Genomic DNA, 20,099 nt, shown 5'->3' with positions numbered 1-20,099 from the left:
CAGATAAAACATAAGATGGTTTACTCAGGTCTCTAGGCAAATTTAGCCTGCACCCTTCTCCCTGAGCCTGTTGGACTGATAGAAGCCATCCACATGGTGGCAGATGACATATATGATCAATGTGCCCAGGGTCGTTGGTATATCCTGGTGGTATGTCCAGAGTAGTCTGAGACGGTCAGTGCACCCAGGATGATTGATGTATACGACACAGTCAGTGGATCTACAGTGGCCAAGGAGTGTGGGTCATTATTGTGAAGACAGCGGCTGGTCTGTCCTGACTGATCTGGATAAGGACCATTCATTTTTGTATCCCTGATTCTTCCTTGTCAGCAAATCTTTTCCTTTTCTTTTCTAGTACATGGTCCTAGAATGAGGGAGTGCAAGGTGTTGAGGCCCAATGAGACATGAGATCTGATCTCTCCACAGGCCTTCTATGCTTGTTAGAGGAACTTGCCCTAGGATCCTGGAGGGAAAGCTGCCACAGGAGACTTAAAACTGCTCAGTCCTAATCACCTCCAAGTGGCAGGGCTCCCCACCCCGACTCCTGAAAGTTCTGCCCAAGGCCAAAGGTATCTTGACTGTAGGACTCTTAATTGTGATCCTTCAGGCTTTGGGTCATGAGAGTCGGCATGGGGAACGACCGCTGACTAGTCATGTAAGTGAGCACCAACTGGAGCCGAAGTCTTCATTCTACCATTTACTGCGTAGGTGGTCTTGCACAAATAACTGTTTCTCTGAGCTGGAGTTTCTTCATCTGTAGTTGGTGTACAATGCTGGCCTATTGCCTGGCTCCGCAGAGTAAACCTTCCATAAATTTTAACTGTTATCTTCTATTATATACACATACATACAACACACACACATACATATAATCGTATTTACACACATTTATATACACACATATGTATATAAAACACACACATATAGTTTAGGTAGGTTTTCCTAAGTATGGGTATGGTTTTCATTTAATTATTATACACTTACATATTAACTGGCTGAAATGACTATGGGAAAAATCCCCCTCAGTTGAACTCTGGGGTAAAAAACTCAAGTTGATTTATATGAATAGGTGGTATTCTCTGATAAAGCAGAATTCTATGTAACTATGCATTGTTGTTGTCTTCAATGTTAAAAAAGCCTCCCTTCATACCCTTTTGCTCTGCTATTTCCTACCTCCTTACTTCATAGATAACTACCTAGCCATGAAGATCTTCATTCCTACCTCCCATGTCTCTAATCCCGAAGCCCCAAATGGGCTTACACGGACATGCTGTTTGGCCTGTGCAATGTTTTATCAAAATTTAAATTGCAAATATTTAAACATGAGATTTCACACGAGACCAGGTTTCTGATTTCTCTTAAATGGAATGCCTGGGCAGCACTGGGCAGCATTCCTAAGGCGGTAACAATCGTCCCGAGCTGAGCAGGGTCCCCTCTTTCAGAAAGAGCGGTGCGCTCCAGGTCCTCTGAGCCCCTGCTCCTTCCTACCGCCTCACGCTCGCCCTCATTTCACTCATTTTTGTTCCTGACTTCAGCCCTGGAAGGATTTAACTTGTTTTCACTCCTGTTCCAGCCATCCCTTTTTGTTGAACTCGACTACCACATCTTAGTCCAGACCTGTAGTACAATTACATCAGGCAAATCTGTGAGTCACTTTCTGGCCGAGTCCGTACTGTCTACTGTGAGTACAGGTAAGACCGGGTCCATACGACTCTCTCTGATCTCCCCAGTCCTGCCTCACACCGCTCTGGCCTCCCCCTGGCATACACATAGCGTTCCCTCTGCTTGGGTTCCCTTTTTCTTGTATCACTCAGCTCAGCTCTTTCTTGGTCTCTACTTGGTCAGACAAGGGTCATTCCCTCTGTGATCTCTCAAGCACAATCTAGTGATTAATTCCAACAGTTATGTAATCATCTTTCCATCCCCTCCAGGAGACTGTGAGGCAGTGAATAGCAAAAACCGGTCTTACTCATCGTTCCATCCCCAGAGTCTAACAGTGCTTGATAAAAGAATCAAAATTATAACTGGATGACAGGCTATACTAGGCCCATTTCTATCAGGCAGCTTGGGCTAAATTATACCATGGTATCAAACTCAACCAAATCTCAGTGGCTTATAAAAGCAAAGGTTTTCTTCATGCACACTATTCCTCCATTGTAGATTGGCTACATCCCTTCTTCACTTTAGGATCCAGGTTAAAAGAAAAGCCCCGTGAGAACAGTCTCATTGCAGCGGGAGAGGCTGGTGCCCATGTTCTGGCTCCCAAGGCTTCTGCTCAGCAACGGCAGACTTCATTTCTTCTCACACTTCATTGGCTAAAGCAAATCACATGCCCCAGCATGAAGCCAATGGGGCAGAGATGCAAAATCCTTCTAAAAGACTTGAACTTTAATATAATTTACCACATTGCCAACATACCCAGCTCACCTTTCTACGGGCATGGAAACCTGTAGGACATGTTTCTCAAGCTCCATTGTCCGCTGGCTTCTGGCTGGATTCAGCTAATGGAAAGCCCACGCAGGAGATGGGAGAATGTGAAGTTGCGAGAAGCCAGAGCATTTGCTCCTGTCCGTATCACAAGGGGCCTCTCCTGCAGAGGCTGTTTCCTTCATGGGCTGCTAGGGTTTCTGCTTCTGCTGCGTAGTCCTGGATGCTAGGACATTCGAGTCACATCCTCTGACCCAGTCTCCTAATCTGTAGGATGTATGCTCACATCATCCAGCTGTTTCACAAATAAAATTAAAGAATTTGCATGGAAATATGTGAAGAATCAAGTGCTGAACAAATAAGCTGCTTCAGGGTATACAAAATGAGACAACGTGGAGTAGTAGAAAAGAAAACAAGACTGGGGGTCATAATCCTTGGTTCTTGCTCTGCCACCAACTGTCACCTTATCCAGGCAACACCGTGTTCTCTATTTTCCTCATCTGTAAATTGGAGATAACACTGTTGGTGGTTGCAAAGCGGCACAAATAAGAATATCTGCGAAGATGTATATTGTCAAGTGTAAAATGCTGCACAAATGTCAAATGAATTCACTAGTGAGAAGCAGAAAAAAAACTTTATTTCTATCAAATTAAAAAGTATGAATCATCTTCAAGCAAGATAATCAAAATATCAATAACACAGTTAACAGTTAGGAGGGCATGTACAGTGAGGTTTAGATACTTTGAATTAATAAGCACATACACCCAAAATCAAGAGGGCTGACAACTTTCACGCTGAGAAAAAGCACTGACTCATCGTAAACACACAGCTTCTGGGCAAGTCGGACTGACATTTCACAGGACAGTAAACCAAAGAGACAAGTCGTCATTAGGCTAGAGAATAGCTTTGAGCTTGACAGGAATCACAGTGAAATGCCATTGTAACTCAACAATTTCCCCAGAGAGCTGTTCATCTCAAAAACAATATATAAAAATCAGTAGTACAAATTCTCATAAAACTAGAAAAGCCCTCTAAGCCCTGACACCTTAGAGCTTACATAAAGACTGAATTTTCATTTTTCTTCCCTATGCTCTTCTCTAAATTAAATAGAAATCAGTTTTTGTTTAGTACATTTTTGATTTGTAGCCAAAGTTTTAAAGCGAAGAAAATAAAGGTTTAACGAAATGGAGTTGGACACACACTAGCCCCAGGGAGAATCTTCTAGGCGTACTGCTCCTTTGCACAGTTTTAAACAGGAAATCTTTTCTTTCAAGAATGGCACTTTATTTCCCGGAATAGCCTGATGATCACCAGGGAAGGAAGGAAGATCTGTGCCATACAAGAGCTTTCTCCCTTTTGGAAATGTTTCACTGTCTCTATCTCTTTTTCTCTCTCTTACACACACACTAATCAAATTAGGGAATTCCCTGAAGCAGACAGATAATGGCATTTATTTTGGCAAGAATTGTGCAATTTGTTAAAAGAAAGATAAGGTATGGCATTTATAAACAATTATAATTATACCACATCTCAACAGATGCAGGAAGCAGATTTTTCTTCGTGGTTGCAATATGGCTTCATGGTTTCCTGACATCTGAGTCTTGCACACTTCTCGTCTGGAAACCAGACTGGGTCAGTTATGTACGGAGAGGGATGATAACTGACCACATGACCAGGTCACATTCCCATGTTAAAAGAAGTCTCCATTCCTGGGTTCTTCTTTTGAGACACCAAATAGACTGAGGAGTTACTAAAAATGGAGGGGAATAGACAGAAAGCAATTCATACTGTGAACATGACTCTGCCTTATGAATTGTCTCTCTGGCAAAATTAACTGTGGTGAGAAAACGTATTGTCTGCTAAATGAAAGGTAATAAATGAAATTCATCAGGTAGATACAGCTGCTTCCCGAGATCCTGTAACCGAGCAGAGTACAGATGAGACATATGCCCTCTGTATGTACAGTGTGTACCTACCACCAGGACCCACTGAGTGCCCATTTCCTGTCTCAGCATCAGAGCGCCAAAAGCAAAGATTCCAGGTGGGAGCAAATATGGACATTGTTTTACCTGTTAATGAGCACAGAGAGTCAAACTAAAGAAAGGTACCAAACATGCCTTTTTGAATTTCCTAATTAATCCCTATGGGTACATGAAAACACAAGTTCACATGAGCAGAATTATTTCAGTGTTTAAATACAAGGAGGCAAGATAAGTGAAGTAATGTCTGTTACCTAGAGTAATTGTTCAAGATTTAGACAATGCATGTAACGCACTTAGCATGAAGTTCCAATAAACAGTAACTAAGAAAGCCTTTACCGTAACACATTTGGAAACTTGTAGTCTGTATGATTTGAGCAAAGACACACTCCCCCCACCCTCACCCCCCAGCAGGCTGGTAAACTGTTCAGACAAACAGCTAAAGTCAAATATTGAGCTCAGGTGCCAGTGAACTACTTTTTATAAAAGCCCTATTTATGGGTTTGCACAGGCATCTTTCTGTCTAATATTATCACATCTCAACAACATTTTGAGTGGCAGGAAAAGCCACAGCAGTGCCTCTCCCATGGTTTTTCTTACCTTTTCCCTTCCCTACCAAAGCGGGGGGGGGGACCCTGGGTGGAGCTGGAGCTTGTCTGAGCTTGGCCACTGGAGGGTGATGGGGAGTGACCCTGGGGAAGGAGGATAAGAGAGGGAACCAATCTCCCCCCTGTCTTGACAGAACCGTGCTTGACAAGCAGTGCCACCACATCAGATGGCGGGCAAAGCTGTGAATTTGGCATTCAGAATATCATGTTAATGTGGAATATAATAAAGGGAGATGGGAAACGTCAAAGGTTACCCTGTGTTAGGTGCTCAATCGCATTGAGAATTCACCTGCTAGAACCTTAGGCAGAATCAGTTTAATATCAGGGCCTTGTTTGGGGGTGGGAGCAAGGGACTGATGTGTTCTGATCTCAGGGGAAAAAAGGTGAGTAGTATCTGGATAGCTCCCAGGAGCCCAGACCTATGTGTGAGCACCACGGCTGAGTGTGGCTCAAGGGTAAAGGTCTCTTGAGGGGCACAAAAACACAGACCCCAAAGGGTAGGTGAGGCACATAAGCTCGCCTCCTCCACAGATGAGCCCAGACCTATGCCAGCCTACTTTAACAGCCTTTTATTTTATTTATAAACAAGTAGTCATGGAGGAGGATCAAGGGCTCAGACTTTCCTCTAGCAGCTTCCTTTGCTTAAGCAAAGGGGGAAAAAAAACACAAAAAAACAAACAAACAAAAAACAGTCTCCTCCGCAGCTGAATGTCACCATAGGGAACTCTGCTATTTTTAATGAGAGGCCACACATAAATATAAGGAAAACCATGTGGGCCCACGCCCTGGGTTGCCTGGGACAAGACACAGGTGGTCAACATTCAAGGGCGAGCTCAGGCTGCAGTCAGGAAAACCTGGTGTGGCTTACTGGCATCAGGAGCCTGGGGTGAGACACTGCCCATCTCTGACCCGGCTTCTCGCTTTATACACGTGGGGTCACGCCTATCTCATGGAACGCTTGAAAGATGAAATGAGATGTTTATAAAGGTCCTAAAACTGCACATATCACTATGTAGGCCTCCGATAAAGGGTACCTATTTTGTGTTTGCCTTAGTGTTAAAGGGTATTAACACAGCAACGTTTTCAAGTTCTAAGGGGGAAGGCTGTCAGAAGAATGGAAAGCAAAGTGAATTCAGAGCTGGGTGGAATCTCACATGTGAGGACAGGTACCATCCAAACCAAGAGTTAGAGACCATCCAAACTCTTCTTTCTGTGTACCAGTGAAGAAACCATGTATGTGGCAGCAGAAGGAAAACCAAGAAAAGCTGCCCCTTGAATTTTACATGTGTCAAAATATTTTCCAGAAAACTTTAATTTTTTACAACACCATTGAGGGAAACATTAGAGTTTATTGAAAAAAATCAGAAATCATTTGGTTTTTTTTTAGGCCACGGAGCATGAAACAAGCATCGTCTTTCAAAGACCACAGGAAAGGTCTGGAATTGGTATCACCTAGGAAAGGCCTCTCAGCATGGGCGAGCTCAGAAACAGCAAACGTGGCTGAGACATACTGAGGGCCCCTGACGCTGCTGTAACGGTCTATTTTGCTGGAAGGGAGGAAGGAGGGAAGGATGGAGGAGGAGAGGGCGTATGGAACCAGGGGTCAGACCATTTCCCGTTTCCTCTACCTCTCCCCAAAACTTCCAAAGGCGATGATTACATGCTAGTCACTCCCAGGAATCGTAAAGGGCCCTTCCTGGAGATCATCATGATGCATGAAGAGGGATGTTCATTTTTAAGGCAACAGGAATAAATTTCATTGTCCTTCCCAGAGAAGAGCAAGAATTATACAAGGTGGCCGCCAAGTCTGGAAACCAAGCAAATCCTTAATAGATGCTTTATTGATATTACATTACAATGTGACAACATAGTATTATCCATATTTCTAGACTTAATGGCCACCCTATAGAAAGAATCTTTGGAAGAGTGAAAAAAAAATGAAGATTTTGTTTTCTCACAATTGTAAAGCTGTCATACTTAGTCTAGGCACAACTAGTGCAACATGTTCCCTCAACCTCCCATGCTCCGTGCCCTTCACCAACAACTACTTATAATATGCTTGGGTCACTCACAGGAGAAAAACACTGTCAGCATCAACATTTAGCAGCACTTTCAAAATACATTTTTTCTGTCTTGAATAAAAAGCTATTCTTTTAGTCCAGTAATTCCATATGGTTTTCTTCAATCTATACATAAGATATTATCTTTTAACACTTATGTAGATGAATATTTCTTTCTTTCTTTCTTTCTTTTTTTTTTTGAGACGTTCCCAAAGACTCTGAGGATTTTTTTTCCCACAATAAAAGAAAGGAGCGGTGTCCACCCATGAGAGTAGACCCTCCACATAGCTCAGTTCCTGGTGCAGGAAGGAATTTGACATTGTCCCCTAGCTCTCAGCTCTTAGAAAGGCATTTCAGAGGGACAAAAGCAATAACTATCTGTATTACTTAATAGCCTAGGAAAGGGAGAAAACAGATGTCAAAAAATACAGTTTAATAAAAATCACAGAAGCCAAATCCGTTCATGCCAGGATGTCTGAAAAGGAGATTCTATAGAACGTGTTTGCAGAAAAGAAGATGTCGCTCCAAACAGGGAAAAATGAACTGTGGTCACAGTCAAAGTCAGAGAAGCAACCACTGGGAGCAACTGGCTTCAATCCTGTTGTCACCCGGGGGACACATCCCAGAGAACGTGGGACAAAGCCCAGGCACAGCCCTTGGCATTCTCAGGCCTACTGGTGCTATGGTTCAACAGCCTTCAGGGGATGGAGAGAACCAGAGACCACCACCATCATGTGTCAAAAGGCTACTATGGCAACAACAGGACTGTCAAAAATCAGCTAGAGTTTGGGCTATACACCGTTTTAAGTCCAGCCTGTGCTTGCTTTCTTGTGAAGGGCTTGAGACATGTGCAGAGACATCTTAAACATGTGTAAGTGACCCTTCTTTTGAAAGGCAGAGATGAGCCTCTTTATCCACTCTTTCTACTCATTAGTTTTCATATCATTTTACCATTTAAACTAGAAAAGATGCTGCAAGCTATCTTAGCTAGCTTCTAATTGGCGCACGGCACCAGTGCTACACATACAATTGAGAGAATGATCACACCATCCTAGTTCTTCCACTGGGCGGGCTCAGTATGCTTCTTTGGACTGAATAGGTGTGATCTTGTTCGATAAAAGCGTGTAAACATAGGGCCAGATTTTGTTAGTCTCCGTTCCAGAAAATTGGTGGAGCACTCCTCGGCTCCTGAAAAACAAAGTCCAACACAAAAGGCATTTTAGGTTTCCTTTTAATATAATATTAGGGCAGAGGAAGATCCTGCATATAATGTAAGCACCATCTCATGGTCTATATCACACAATGCTAAGTGCCAAACAGCCCCTTCAAATGTATTAACACCCTCTCCCCATTGGGGATATCTAAATAAGCCATAGCTTTTGCCACTCTGGCATGCTTATCATGATGCCACCTTTTCTTCAACATCACTCTTGGGGAACAATCCACCCTATTGAAAAGCAAATCATTGACAAAATTTGGTACTGTAAAACCTTTATTACTTGCGATGATCATGAAATACAGGATGAATCATAATAATCTGATTAGGAACCAGATTTAAAGGCTTGCTAAACTATTTGAGGGCTACAAGGTCAGGAAGTGGTTTATAGCACAGGCTGCAAACTGCCATCCTGAGTGCCGTCTGCATGTGGGTTTTGTTTGGCTTGCATGCTGCTAAAAGTTTTTTAACTTGTTGCCAATATAAAAATTGGGATTTTTTTTTTTCTTCTGCATAGAGAGCCAGATTTCTGCTTCTCTTGAAACACAGAGATCACTGGTCACATTGACCTGAGTGCCCCTGTGCTGATAATCGGCTGCAGCAGCAAAAGAGCTCATTTGCAACCCCTGCCTGGTCCTTGCAGCCATTTGAATTTGCAACCTGCAGCTTACAGTTTCAGCTTTTGTTAAACTCCTTCTAGACACATGTAGGCCAAAAAGTCCCTTCTAATCTACTACGCAAATAAGACATGTGGGAGTATCAAAATGTAAACAATTATTTTGTCCACTTAAAAGGCAAAATGAAAGTAAGTCTAGGTATAATTTACAACCAAACAGAGACAATCCGGTTTCAGGGCTTATACGGTTTTAGCATGAAAGTACTGGGTGTTATCACCTACAAACAACTGGAGCATTTCATCTGACTTCTGGGGATGTGCTGGGCCTTTGGGCTTATCTAGCTGAAAGAAACACTACCCCACCTCTGCCCAAGGTCCTTCCCACTAGGCTCCACACCTTCCTTGTGGGCTGTCTGCCATGAAAACACTGAAGCACACTCACTTGTATAGCTCAATGACTGGCTTGGCTACATCCTTGTACTGTCGTAGCCTGGCAGCAACTGCTTCAGGTTTATCGTCTTCCTGCTGGACTAATGGCTCACCAGTGACGTCATCAATCCCCTACAAATCCCAGAGAAACCAGTTAATATGGGCAACAGTTGGGCCGCTCCACAGGTACAAACTTTCCTGTGCAAAACCATGTATTCACCTTGGATTCCTACCACGTAATGAGTGAGGCCTGGGTGACTAATGGCTATCGTGAAGGTACTTGAAAAAGAAATAGCACTCTTCAAAGCATGTTAACCTTTTTTCATGAGAGCGGACATTAAACCTTTATTAACTTCTCAGGTCTTTCCAAACATGTTCCATGGCTGTTGATAAATGATACCTTCAACTCAGAGCTTCAATTTCCAGGGAGCCTCCCCCAACAACAAGCAACCTTTAGACAATGTCACTCTGGCCCTCTAAATAGTCCTAAAACTGACTTTCTTTCTAAAGCCTGAGTTCTTAATATAGACTATAAAATGTCTCGAAGAACCAACTGGTTTACTTAGGAGAAACACTAATCTAGGAGGAGGTATTTTAGTCCCGTCTCTGCTAACTTTCAAATTCTATCATGTAGCTTTCCTGAGATTAATCTTACTCAGGTTATTTTGCTAAATCAAATAATGAGTTATTTAAAGGTGGATTAAAATTGGCATGAATTGTATATACATGATAATCAGGAACAATTTGAGAACTGAAAAACTGCAATAAAAAAAAAAAGCACCTGATTTTTCAATGTATTTTAACCTCCTCAGGAACCATACTTAAAAAGAGCAAATTGGACTCAACAGAATTTTGCCTCTCATGTCCATTGTTATTACCCATCAGGGGAGACAGTCAAAAGAAATAAATCTGTCAAAAGGCAGGCTAGAGCAGAACCAAAGTCTCAGGCAACTCAATCAGAAACTGGCTATAAATTTGAAAAGCACTACTATAATTCCATTATAGCTCAGGGCCTTGGGTACATAACTTACACTTAGGATTTATTAGTGAGCCACACAATGATCACATGTGAATTCCATGGCTGTTACCCTTACATAACAGAAGAGATGGGGATGGGAGAGGCTATACATCACCCACTCCCCTCCTTTATTTTACTTATGGCTGCAAAGCTCAGAAGTCATCTCCAGAACTTCAGAGTACCTGCAAATACAACTGCTTCCAGAAAGAGCAGAACAATACGAGGGCAACAGCATCGTCCTTCGAGGGGAGCTGGGCCACCGTGGCTGGTTGAGTTGGCCCAGGTGGCACTTTCACTGCTGCCTTTGTATAATAAGTAGCGTAAGTAACATTATAGCTGCAGGTGTTCTTTTTAGGAAGCCCCAGTCTTTGGAAAGCAAGTCAGTGTTAACGCTTCTCAAACTTTACGAGAATCTTTGCAAAAGCAGGTCTAGGCAGAGCCAAAATGTGAAGCATTTGTGCTGGACTTCAGCACACCTTCAGAATTCCCTTTTCCTCCCTATCAATTTTTTTTTTCCTGTACTAGCTTCTTGGGATGGGAAAGGAGAAAGAGATCTAATAAAGGAACTCAACAACTACTTACATTTTAAAAAGAAGTCTTCAAAAGGAGACTAGCGCTCAGCCCAAATGAACAAAATATTGAAATGTAACTGAACCTGTGGCACCTGGAGCTAGGAAGGCATCCTTAATGTTTGTTGCTAGGTTGCTTTTTAAAAATACTGTTAATATTTCATATACTTAATAAAGATGAGAGTACCGTTTTTCCCAGATCCCAACCAGCAATTAATGTTATAAACTTTAATTTTCATTCCTTGACTACTAGTGAATGAGAATTTTAAATATTTGTTGGCTATGTATGTTTGTTGTTTGAACACTCTTCATCTCTTTTACCCACTTTTCAATGGAAACGTTTTACCTCTTCTTAGTCAGTTTGTTGTACATTCTAGTCAGAGTATGTTGTGCATTCTTACATGTACGTGAGGCGGATTGAAGTCCAGGTTATACACCCTCCCGCTAGGAGGGTGGATCCAACGTCGGCTGAGGCGATCTTTGAGCGTTTCAAATGGAATGTTCAAAGTGATCACTAGATCCAGGTCACAGATTCTGTCCAGGGCTTCAGCCTGAACTAATGTCCTAGGAAAACCTATGCCAAAAACAAAACATATCAAATGCAAGATATTTCTCAGTTCCCATTAGTGACTGAAATATTATCTACCTCCAAAATGTAATATTAGAAGAAAATATGCTTTTATAACATGGTTTCAGAACTTGAAATACTCGAAGATTAAGGAGTTACATAATAAAAGTAGAGAGTCCGTGAACTAAAGATCATTAGACTAGTCCCAGCTCCAGTCCGTCCCGGCTCTGCTCTTAACTACCTGTATGACCTTGGACGACTTATAGCACCTCCATGTCCTTTTCTGTTCAAGCAGTGAAAGGTCAAAATTACATGTGTGGGGGCCAGCCGAGTGGCGCGTTGGTTAAAAGCTGGCTGGGGACGCCAGAGGGCCTCAGTTCGGATCCCACGTATGAGGGCCAGTGACATCCACAGCTAAGATGCTGAACAACAGCTCGACCTGGAGCTGGGCTGCCGTGAGTCGCTGGCAGCAGCGTAGGCTGCAGCCCCTGCTGCAGTGGGTTGCCATGGGCTACTGTGTGTAGCCAGCAGCCAGCGTGAGCGGCCAGCAGCCACTGTGAATGGCCGTCCAGAAGCCGGCGACTGATCTGCCTCACACGGGGAAGAACACAATGATGGTGCCAACTTGGGCCAGTGAAGCAAACATCCTCCACAACTAGGCTGAAGAACAAAAGAACAGCAACTGTCTGTTCCCAATTCCCCAGTGCTGTTCCCATCCCCCAATTCCCCAATAAAAAAATCTTTAAAAAAAAAAGAGAGAAAATGGATCCATAATTCCCTTTAAAAAAAAATTACATTTGTGTCCTTTCTGCTCTAAAAGTTTGTGAGTATATGGGGCTGACCAAGTGGCTCAGTTGGTTAAGAGTTGGCTTGCGAGCTTGAGCTCTGAGCAGCAGGGCTGCCGGTTTGGGCCCTAAAACACTTAACATTTGAAGGCCTTCTTTTCAACGTGCAGGAAGTCAGTTGTTCAAACATGAATGTGCTGCACTGTAGGTTGAAATCCCAAAGTGGTATGTATGGATGGCAAGTTGATTTCAGAGTGCTTGTTGAGTTAAATGTGACAAATCCACCCACAGGTTGTCTCTAGGCCCCTGATTCAGGTACCAACTGCTGCTGAAAACTCTCTCCAATACTCGCTTCAAAGCCGTCCTTGTTGCCTGTCCATGAGGCCAGGCCCCTCTCGCCAAAGCCCATCTCTCCCAGGCTCCTCATCTAGCATCTTTTCCATAAAGAAACAGGACTCTTTTGCCCTCCTCTCCACAGTGGGACTCTGGGCTAAGTCATGGATGATAGTCCTGATTTTCCTGGGTTCTGCACATTTCCCACTTGCAACCCAACTCACCTGTTCCCACAGTTTCACCTTTAGGCTGCCCACAATATAATTTTCCTTATCTACACTTCCCTAATATAGTCTTCTTTTATCCAGTATCAATTGACATGAAGCCCAAAGATGACTTTGGCCACATCAGCTTACTTTCAATACAGCTTTCTGTAGGCCTCACTAACTCTTTGCTATCTTTGAATGTGTCAAAGATACCTCTGCCCCAGGGCCTTTGCACTTGCTGTCCTCTACCCAGAATGTTCTTCCTGCAGATCTCTGAATATCTGACTCCTTATAATTTGGGATATGTGCATATACATAACTTCTCAGGAAGACTACTTGGACTAGTATATTTAAAATATCTCTGGACCGGCCAAGTGGCGTGTTGGTTAAGAGTTGGCTTGGGACACCAACTCTGAGCAGCAGGGCCCCGGTTTGGATCCCATATGTGGGCCAGTGATGCTGTGCCCTCTACAGCTAAGATGGTGAACAACAGCTCGACCTGGAGCTGTGCTGCCATGAGTTGCCGGTGACGGCGTAGGCTGCAGTGGGGTTGGCTGGCAGTGGGCGTGAGTTTTCATGAGCTGCCGTGAGCCACCGTGAGTGGCCATACAATAGCCGGCGAGCAACTACGTCACCTGGGAAAGAACGCAATGATAATACCAACATGGGCCAGTGAAGTGACATCCTCCACAACTAGACTGAAGAACAAAAGGACAGCAACTTGTCTGTTCCCCTTCCCCCCCACAAAAAAAAATCTTAACAATAAATAAAATAAAAAATAGCCCCATTCCCCTCCCCATTTTCTATCTTATTACTCTTTATTTTCTATTTATTGCTATAAACAATTTTTGTGGTGGTGTTTTTTGTTTGTTTGTTTTTTAGCTGAGCCATCCTGCCACCTGTTGGCAGCTCAGCAGCAGCTCAGCTCAGGCCGGGCATCAAACCAGTGACCCTGTTGCTCAGAGCTCGCACTCTTGAACGAGCTCTTAACCAACTGAGCCACTCGGCCAGCCCCCAACAATTTTTAGTATGTATTTATTTTCTATTCCTATCCCACTCCCTGAGAAAAGGGACTTTTTTGTCTTGGCCATTGATGAACTTGCTTATACTTTGCATCTTAGATTGCAAGTCCATCAGAAATTATCCATTCCCTACATCCTAGAAAATTCAAACCTGTGGTCTGAGGTCCAGTACAAGTCTGGGTCACAGTAAGTACAGAAACGAGAAAAAGCACTTAGGAATTGTACAGCAATTCCACAGAGTAATTTTAAGTCTGTTGAATCTAAAATTCGGGCTTCAATTTGTGTTTTTCCTTTTAATTTTTCTAGTAATTTGTTTTATTGAATTTGACAAAAGGATTGTTCTGCAATGGATTAGGGGAAAAAACAACACTGGACTTTCACTACAGATGGTTTGTTTTAGTCTTCCCTTGGCGCTTACTTTCTGCTTTCTCCAATTAGATAAATTATCCAATGGCCGTGGTGTCTAACTTTTGATGTTGTGTATCACAGAAGGGATACAGATTAAATTGCATCTTTCCCCAAAGTAACACAAGAAACAGAGAGAAGCAAACCTGGGGCACGATTCAGCTCTATTCTTATGACAAGAATAGACAGAACAAGTTCAAACAGAGGCGGGGACAGGCTTATCTTGCAGGTTACATCTCAGTTCACCGGCTACCATGTGCGTAACCCAAGGTATGCACGTGTTCCCACTAGGCAAAAGGATTGTCCCAGCTTTACAAGATAGCATCAGAAGAAACTGCTTCCACATTCGCCTAGGTGTCCTCTTGTGGTCCTTCTCACATTCAGCCCGGTTTCAACAGAGAAACTGGTATTTCTGACCCTGCAGTACAGGCTCTCGTGCCAACAGCCGCCCAGCCATCCGTCCTCCCACAATGGCTTTGGCTCAGCATCCACTTCACATAAAGGCACCTGCATTTTGGGAAATGATGCTGGAAAGTATGTTCTAGTGATTTATTTTCTTTTGCAATGAAAAGATGGGTGATTGCTTTCTACTCTTCTACTGTTTCTATGTTTTTCTAATTGAGTGTATAGTATTTTCAGAATGAAAAAAAAATGTTGCCTTTAAATAATCGCTGACTACTCGATTTTTTTTTTCACATCTCAATATTAATTTCTGGTAGATCGGGTTATAACTACTTGACATTTGGGAAGTGGAAGATCAAATCGTATTTGCCTGAGATCAAGTAGACCATGGAAACCTTAGCATTAGTCTTGGAGGTAGCGATGCCTGGCACACAGTGGGCAAATATTTCAGTGTAACACTAGGGTAGTTGTCCTCTAGTTTTCCATTCCATGACCATGCTTATTTGATCCATCTGCCTTGTTTTAAAATCCCAATTTAATTCCATATAATGATATTACTCTTTTGAGCTCTGTAAACTCAATATGTAACCTTCTTTCTATTATGGAGTGGTTTGATTGCTTTAAAAATCAATTTATTAATCAACTTCTCTTTTGATTATTAAGTTCAAAAACAAACTGAATTTTAGAATTGGGGCTTCATAGCACCTGCATGTATTCTTGAGCCCCAAATATATGATAGCTACCAGGTAGAAAACAATGTGACGCTATCTGAGTCACCAAGGAGCAAAATTGGGACCTGTGTGGTCTCTCAGGGCTCAAATCAATCTATGGCTATATAGATTAAGGGGTGGGGACGAAGAATTCAGATAAAACCATGCCTCCTTTGTCTTTCCCATCAAATACCTTTTGACTACTACACACACCCTCAACTAGCTCCTTTCCTCTGCCTCCTTTTCCCCCAACAGATGACTACAGAGCAGACTGGAGGTACTAGAGAGAGACCACAGCGCAGGCCTGGGCACAATGCTAAGTCTACGAGTCAACTTTAGCCTAACTTCCCCTACACTGTGAACCAAAGTCGGGCCTAAATGAGCTTCTTGAGATGGGGATTTAAGACTTGCCTTACTCCCCTTTTCATCCTCTGGTACTGTGCCTGGCACCTTGTACACAGAAATCCCAGCATAGAGAGGGCAGTGAACCTTCCACATAGAGGCAATCTCTCACAGATTGCCAGGTCCTGCCTTGCCCTTATAAACCCGCTCTTCACGAAGGCTTCAAGACAACAACTGGAATTAGAGAGATGCATTCAGCCAAACGACCCCAAGATCAATCTCTATGCTCTTTCCCCATTTTCTAAAGCAGCAGCTTCCAAAGTGATCCTCACTGGAGCACAGAAAGATGATAATAGAACTTCTATTGTATTTTTTTGCTCATTCTTTTTAAGCTTCTATTTGAGGGTATATTTTATAAGGTATATATTAATAAAATTGTACAACACGTACCTTATCCATAAATATCTGTATATTGAAGACATGAACTAAACATTTTTACTGATAAGCGTGCACAAAGAATTTTAGAGGTCCTGTTGTTAAAAGACCTGAGTTCTCAGCTATAGCCCCTGGCCTTGTGTTCTAGCATCACTCGTCACTAACCTGACAAGCAAATACTGTTCTTTCTCCTTTGGATAGAGGTTGAGAGCTGAAAAGAGCAGAAGGAAAGAAAAGGGAGCTCTAAAAGAGAACATAACAGTTCTTCCAACAAGTACAAGCTCAAATTTTATTGGCTAATGTTTCCCTAACTGATGAGGCTATAAGCCAATCAGGTCAGCTTCCCAACTGTTCCTGAATTCTAGGGCCATCTGGAGGAATGGGTGGGAAATGCAACTGTGTACAAAATAAAGTGAACGCAGAAGGAACAGATTTCAAAAAGATATTGGGTACTGCCTACCTGTTGGGCGCTCACGTTTAGACCTACTAACGACCACACAGAATAATTAATTCTGGTGGCTTCAAGGTCTTCTGTTAGGACAATGGCTCTTATCATGTCCTCCCAACCTCAAAATACGTTAAAGTGGGAAGAACCATGGATAATACAGAAGTCTATGAGTAAATAAGGAAAGTTAAACTGGAAGAGTTTTACGATGTTAATATTGTTGGAATGCAACCATTTCAATAGTTTAGAAGTACCAACAACAGAAATCAGCCATTCCACAACTTTAAACGTTCCCCGTGTGATGGGGTACATCAAAATTACTAGAGAATATTTAAAAGGGTGGTGGGGGAAAGGTTATGGGGGCCCAGATTCCACCCCAGGCTTCCTAGAATGGAATGTCTAGGCACAGGTTTAGGACTTGGGTATTTTGTTTAAATTACCCAGGTAATTCTATTATTCCCCCCCCCATTAAGAACCACCTAACTTATCAGTAACAGCAACAGTGGAAGTGCAATGTTAAGTACCTGTTATCTGCCCATGTGGGGGATAAGTTCCACATACTTCTAAGCAGGTACAAACCACTTTGAAGAATGAGTCTCCGTTATCTCTGTTCATGGAAGAGCTGAGAAGGGAGGTCCCAGAGGCCAATCTTCCCGATTCACTAAACCCCTAACTCAAGTCACCTGTTTATACCATTCCTGTCCAGGCTCTTACCACTAAAGGAAGTGTGGCAGGGGAGAAGGTACGGAATATTAGTGAGAACAGTGGACCGGAAGTCGAAGATCCTGGGTGCCAGTTGTGGTTTCAAAAGTGACGAGCAGCAGCCTTAAGCCACATACACCCACGACTCAGTGTAACCTCTTAGTTGTGGGCACAAGCTTTGGCATCAGACACAGGCAGATTTCAATCCCAGCTCAATCCAGCCATCACTGTGAGAACGTCTGTAAGTTTTGTCATCTCTGTACCCTTAGTTTTCTCAAATGTAAAACAAGAGTGTATTAATTTGATCGGGCTGCCATAGCAAAGTGCCACAGAACAGGTGGCTAAAACAACAGAAATTTACTTTCTCATCGTCCTGGAGGCTGGACGTCTGAGATCAAGGTGTCAGCAGGGTTAGTTTCTTCTGAGGCTTTTTCTCTTTGCCTTGCAGATGGCCATCTTCTCCCTGTGTCCTCATAGGGTCTTTTTCTCTGTTTGTATCCAAATTTCCTCTTCCTATAAGGGCACCAGTCATGTTAAATATGGTCTCACTCTAATGAACTTATTTTAATGTAATTACCTCTTTAAAGAGCTTAAATCCAAATAGAGTCACATTCTGAGGTCCTGGGGGCTAGAACTCCAATACATGAATTTGGGGAAAACACAGCTCAGCTCATAACAAATGGTAATGCCTACTGCACAGGGCAGTGGAGGATTTAAGAAGACAATCTCTATAATATGTTTAAGATGCAGAGTGTCAGGCACACAGTGAGTGCTCAATAAATAGCTGTGGTTATAGCTAGAGCTCAGCTGGTTTCCCAATTCATTCAACAGGCAGCTGGAAGGAAAGGTCCGCAATCCACCAATTCACTCGCCCAGACTGAATTCCTCACCTGAGGTTTTTAAGAATTCGGGCGTTGCTGGGGCTCTGTGCTCTCTGCCACAACTACAGCTCAACACTTCTGTCACAGACTCTACATTCTGATCCCCACCCACTCACAAGGGAACTAAACTAAACACAGCTTAGACACTGGGCACAGCACAGCTTCTCACTCTATGGGTTATCTGCTTGCTTCTCCAATCACCTACCTCATTGTTTAGTTAGTAAAGCTCCTTAAATCTACTTTCCTGATCCAGTTCAACACTTTGTCATGACAAGTTTTAATTTGGGTGAAAGTTAAAGAGACTTGTAAATCAGCATAAAGATGCAGCCTTAAGCTACCAGCAGACCTCGAGGCAGCAATGGGACACGCTTCCAAGGAGTTAATCCACATACAGGATTCCTTAACTGTAGCACAGAGCCCAAGTCAGGAACGGTATAGCTTGGCAGTCTTTCCTCCCAGTGAGCACCCCATTCCTAGAAGAACTCACACAGACAAGGAAGCTCTGCTTGGGAGAAGCTGGACTAGATGGCTTCCGAGTCCACGGCTCAGTAAGAATTCCGACACAGTCTTTATGCTTCATATATGTTGTAGTCCACTGTTTACAGAACATTTATATACATTTACGTATCTCTTAGTCTTCAGTTCATCCCCATGAGGTGGGCAGGGCAGGAATTATATCACCCTCAGTTTAACAGATGAGTCAGTTTGGATTCAGTGAGGGTCAACAGCTGAACTTGAATTTAACCTCAGGTATCAGGTCTCTGGTGGTTTAAGCGCTCTTTCTATTCTACTATGATGCTGTTCCAGGGGTATAAGAAAATCATTCAAAGAATCCAAAATATCACTCCACCTTCCTTCTACCAAAAGAGCAGAGCATCATGGTAGCATCCTCATCATCACAGTAACTCTCTGTTGAGCATCCCATCATGCCAGATACATTACATGCAGTAGAAAAGCTGAAACTTGGCAGTGACCCATGCACCTGTTCTTGCTCCTGGATCCCTCTCACCTCGTCTCCCTGCCCATCACTGCACCCCAGCCCTACCGACAACCTTGCTGCTCTGAAACAGGCAGGCCCACTCCCACCTTGGACATCTGCAGCTCGTGTTTCCTCTGCTTGGAACACTCTTGCTCCAGGTGTCCACGTGTGCCCTCAGCTCCCACACGTCATGGCTCAAACTGCGTCTCATCAGTGAGGCTTTTTCTTACCATCCTATTAAACTGAGCCTCCACCCTGCTCCCGGCACCTCTCTTCACTTTATTTTCCAGTGCTTCTATTCCCACCCGAATGTAAGCTGAACGAGGGCAGAACTTGTAAAGTTGTTTACTACTATTATCCTTAGTGCCTAGGACAGTGTCTGGCACAGAGTAGGTGATGAATAAACATTTGTTGAATGAATAAATGTTATCTCAAAAGTCACAATAATTCTGCAAGGTTGGCATCATCCCCATTTTAAAGTTGTAAAAACTGAGGCTCAGAACAGTGAAGTGGCTTGCCCAAGATGACACGTTTAATAATTTAGGAATCTGGATTTGAACCAAGTGCTATCTGGCTCCAGAATCACTCACCATGCAGCACACCGTGCTGTCTCCCTCCTGAATAGAAAACTGCAGAATGTGAGAAGCAAATTCGCAGATGAGGAGAACTCTCTGCTCCTGCTGGCTACAGCAGCCAGTTTACAGAATGACCTGAGAAATCCCAGTCCTGGTGGCTTCAGGGAGCCCGCCGGAAGGCACAGACATGCCAGATTCTCTCCCCATAGACACACAACAAATGCTCTGCACCTTGCTTTTTTCTTTTAATATATCTTGGAGATTTTTTTCCCTACACAGTATATATACTGCTTTCTCATTCAAATAACTGCAGAGTACTCTATGGTTTGGATGTACCATATTTTTATTTTTAAGATTTTATTGGACAATCGGGGGAGGGGAACAGCA

The 20,099-nt window shown here is 43.1% G+C and overlaps 1 protein-coding gene and 1 long non-coding RNA gene across 6 annotated transcripts in view; one reads left to right on the top strand and one right to left on the bottom strand.

Annotated features, from left to right (window-relative positions):
- The window catches only part of LOC109384949 (uncharacterized), a 53,118-nt gene that overhangs the window by 10,708 nt on the left and 22,311 nt on the right, over positions 1-20,099 (top strand). The gene's annotated exons all lie outside the window — the stretch shown is intronic.
- The window catches only part of AK4 (adenylate kinase 4), a 73,779-nt gene continuing 60,023 nt past the window's right edge, over positions 6,344-20,099 (bottom strand). For all 5 annotated transcript variants that reach the window (XM_019646728.1, XM_019646730.1, XM_019646731.1 and 2 more), the window contains 3 exons: positions 11,324-11,496; positions 9,349-9,467; positions 6,344-8,262 (listed from right to left, as the gene is read on the bottom strand). In XM_019646728.1, coding sequence (XP_019502273.1) covers positions 8,148-8,262; positions 9,349-9,467; positions 11,324-11,496 — 407 coding nt within the window. In that variant the 3' untranslated portion in view covers positions 6,344-8,147. The remainder of the gene's footprint in view (positions 8,263-9,348; positions 9,468-11,323; positions 11,497-20,099) is intronic.

This window comes from Hipposideros armiger, unplaced genomic scaffold (genome assembly GCF_001890085.2).
Source record: "Hipposideros armiger isolate ML-2016 unplaced genomic scaffold, ASM189008v1 scaffold_106, whole genome shotgun sequence".
In the NCBI taxonomy this organism is placed as follows: domain Eukaryota; kingdom Metazoa; phylum Chordata; class Mammalia; order Chiroptera; family Hipposideridae; genus Hipposideros; species Hipposideros armiger.
Note: the sequence above shows the minus strand (reverse complement) of the source record. Positions and strands in the feature narration are given on the sequence as shown.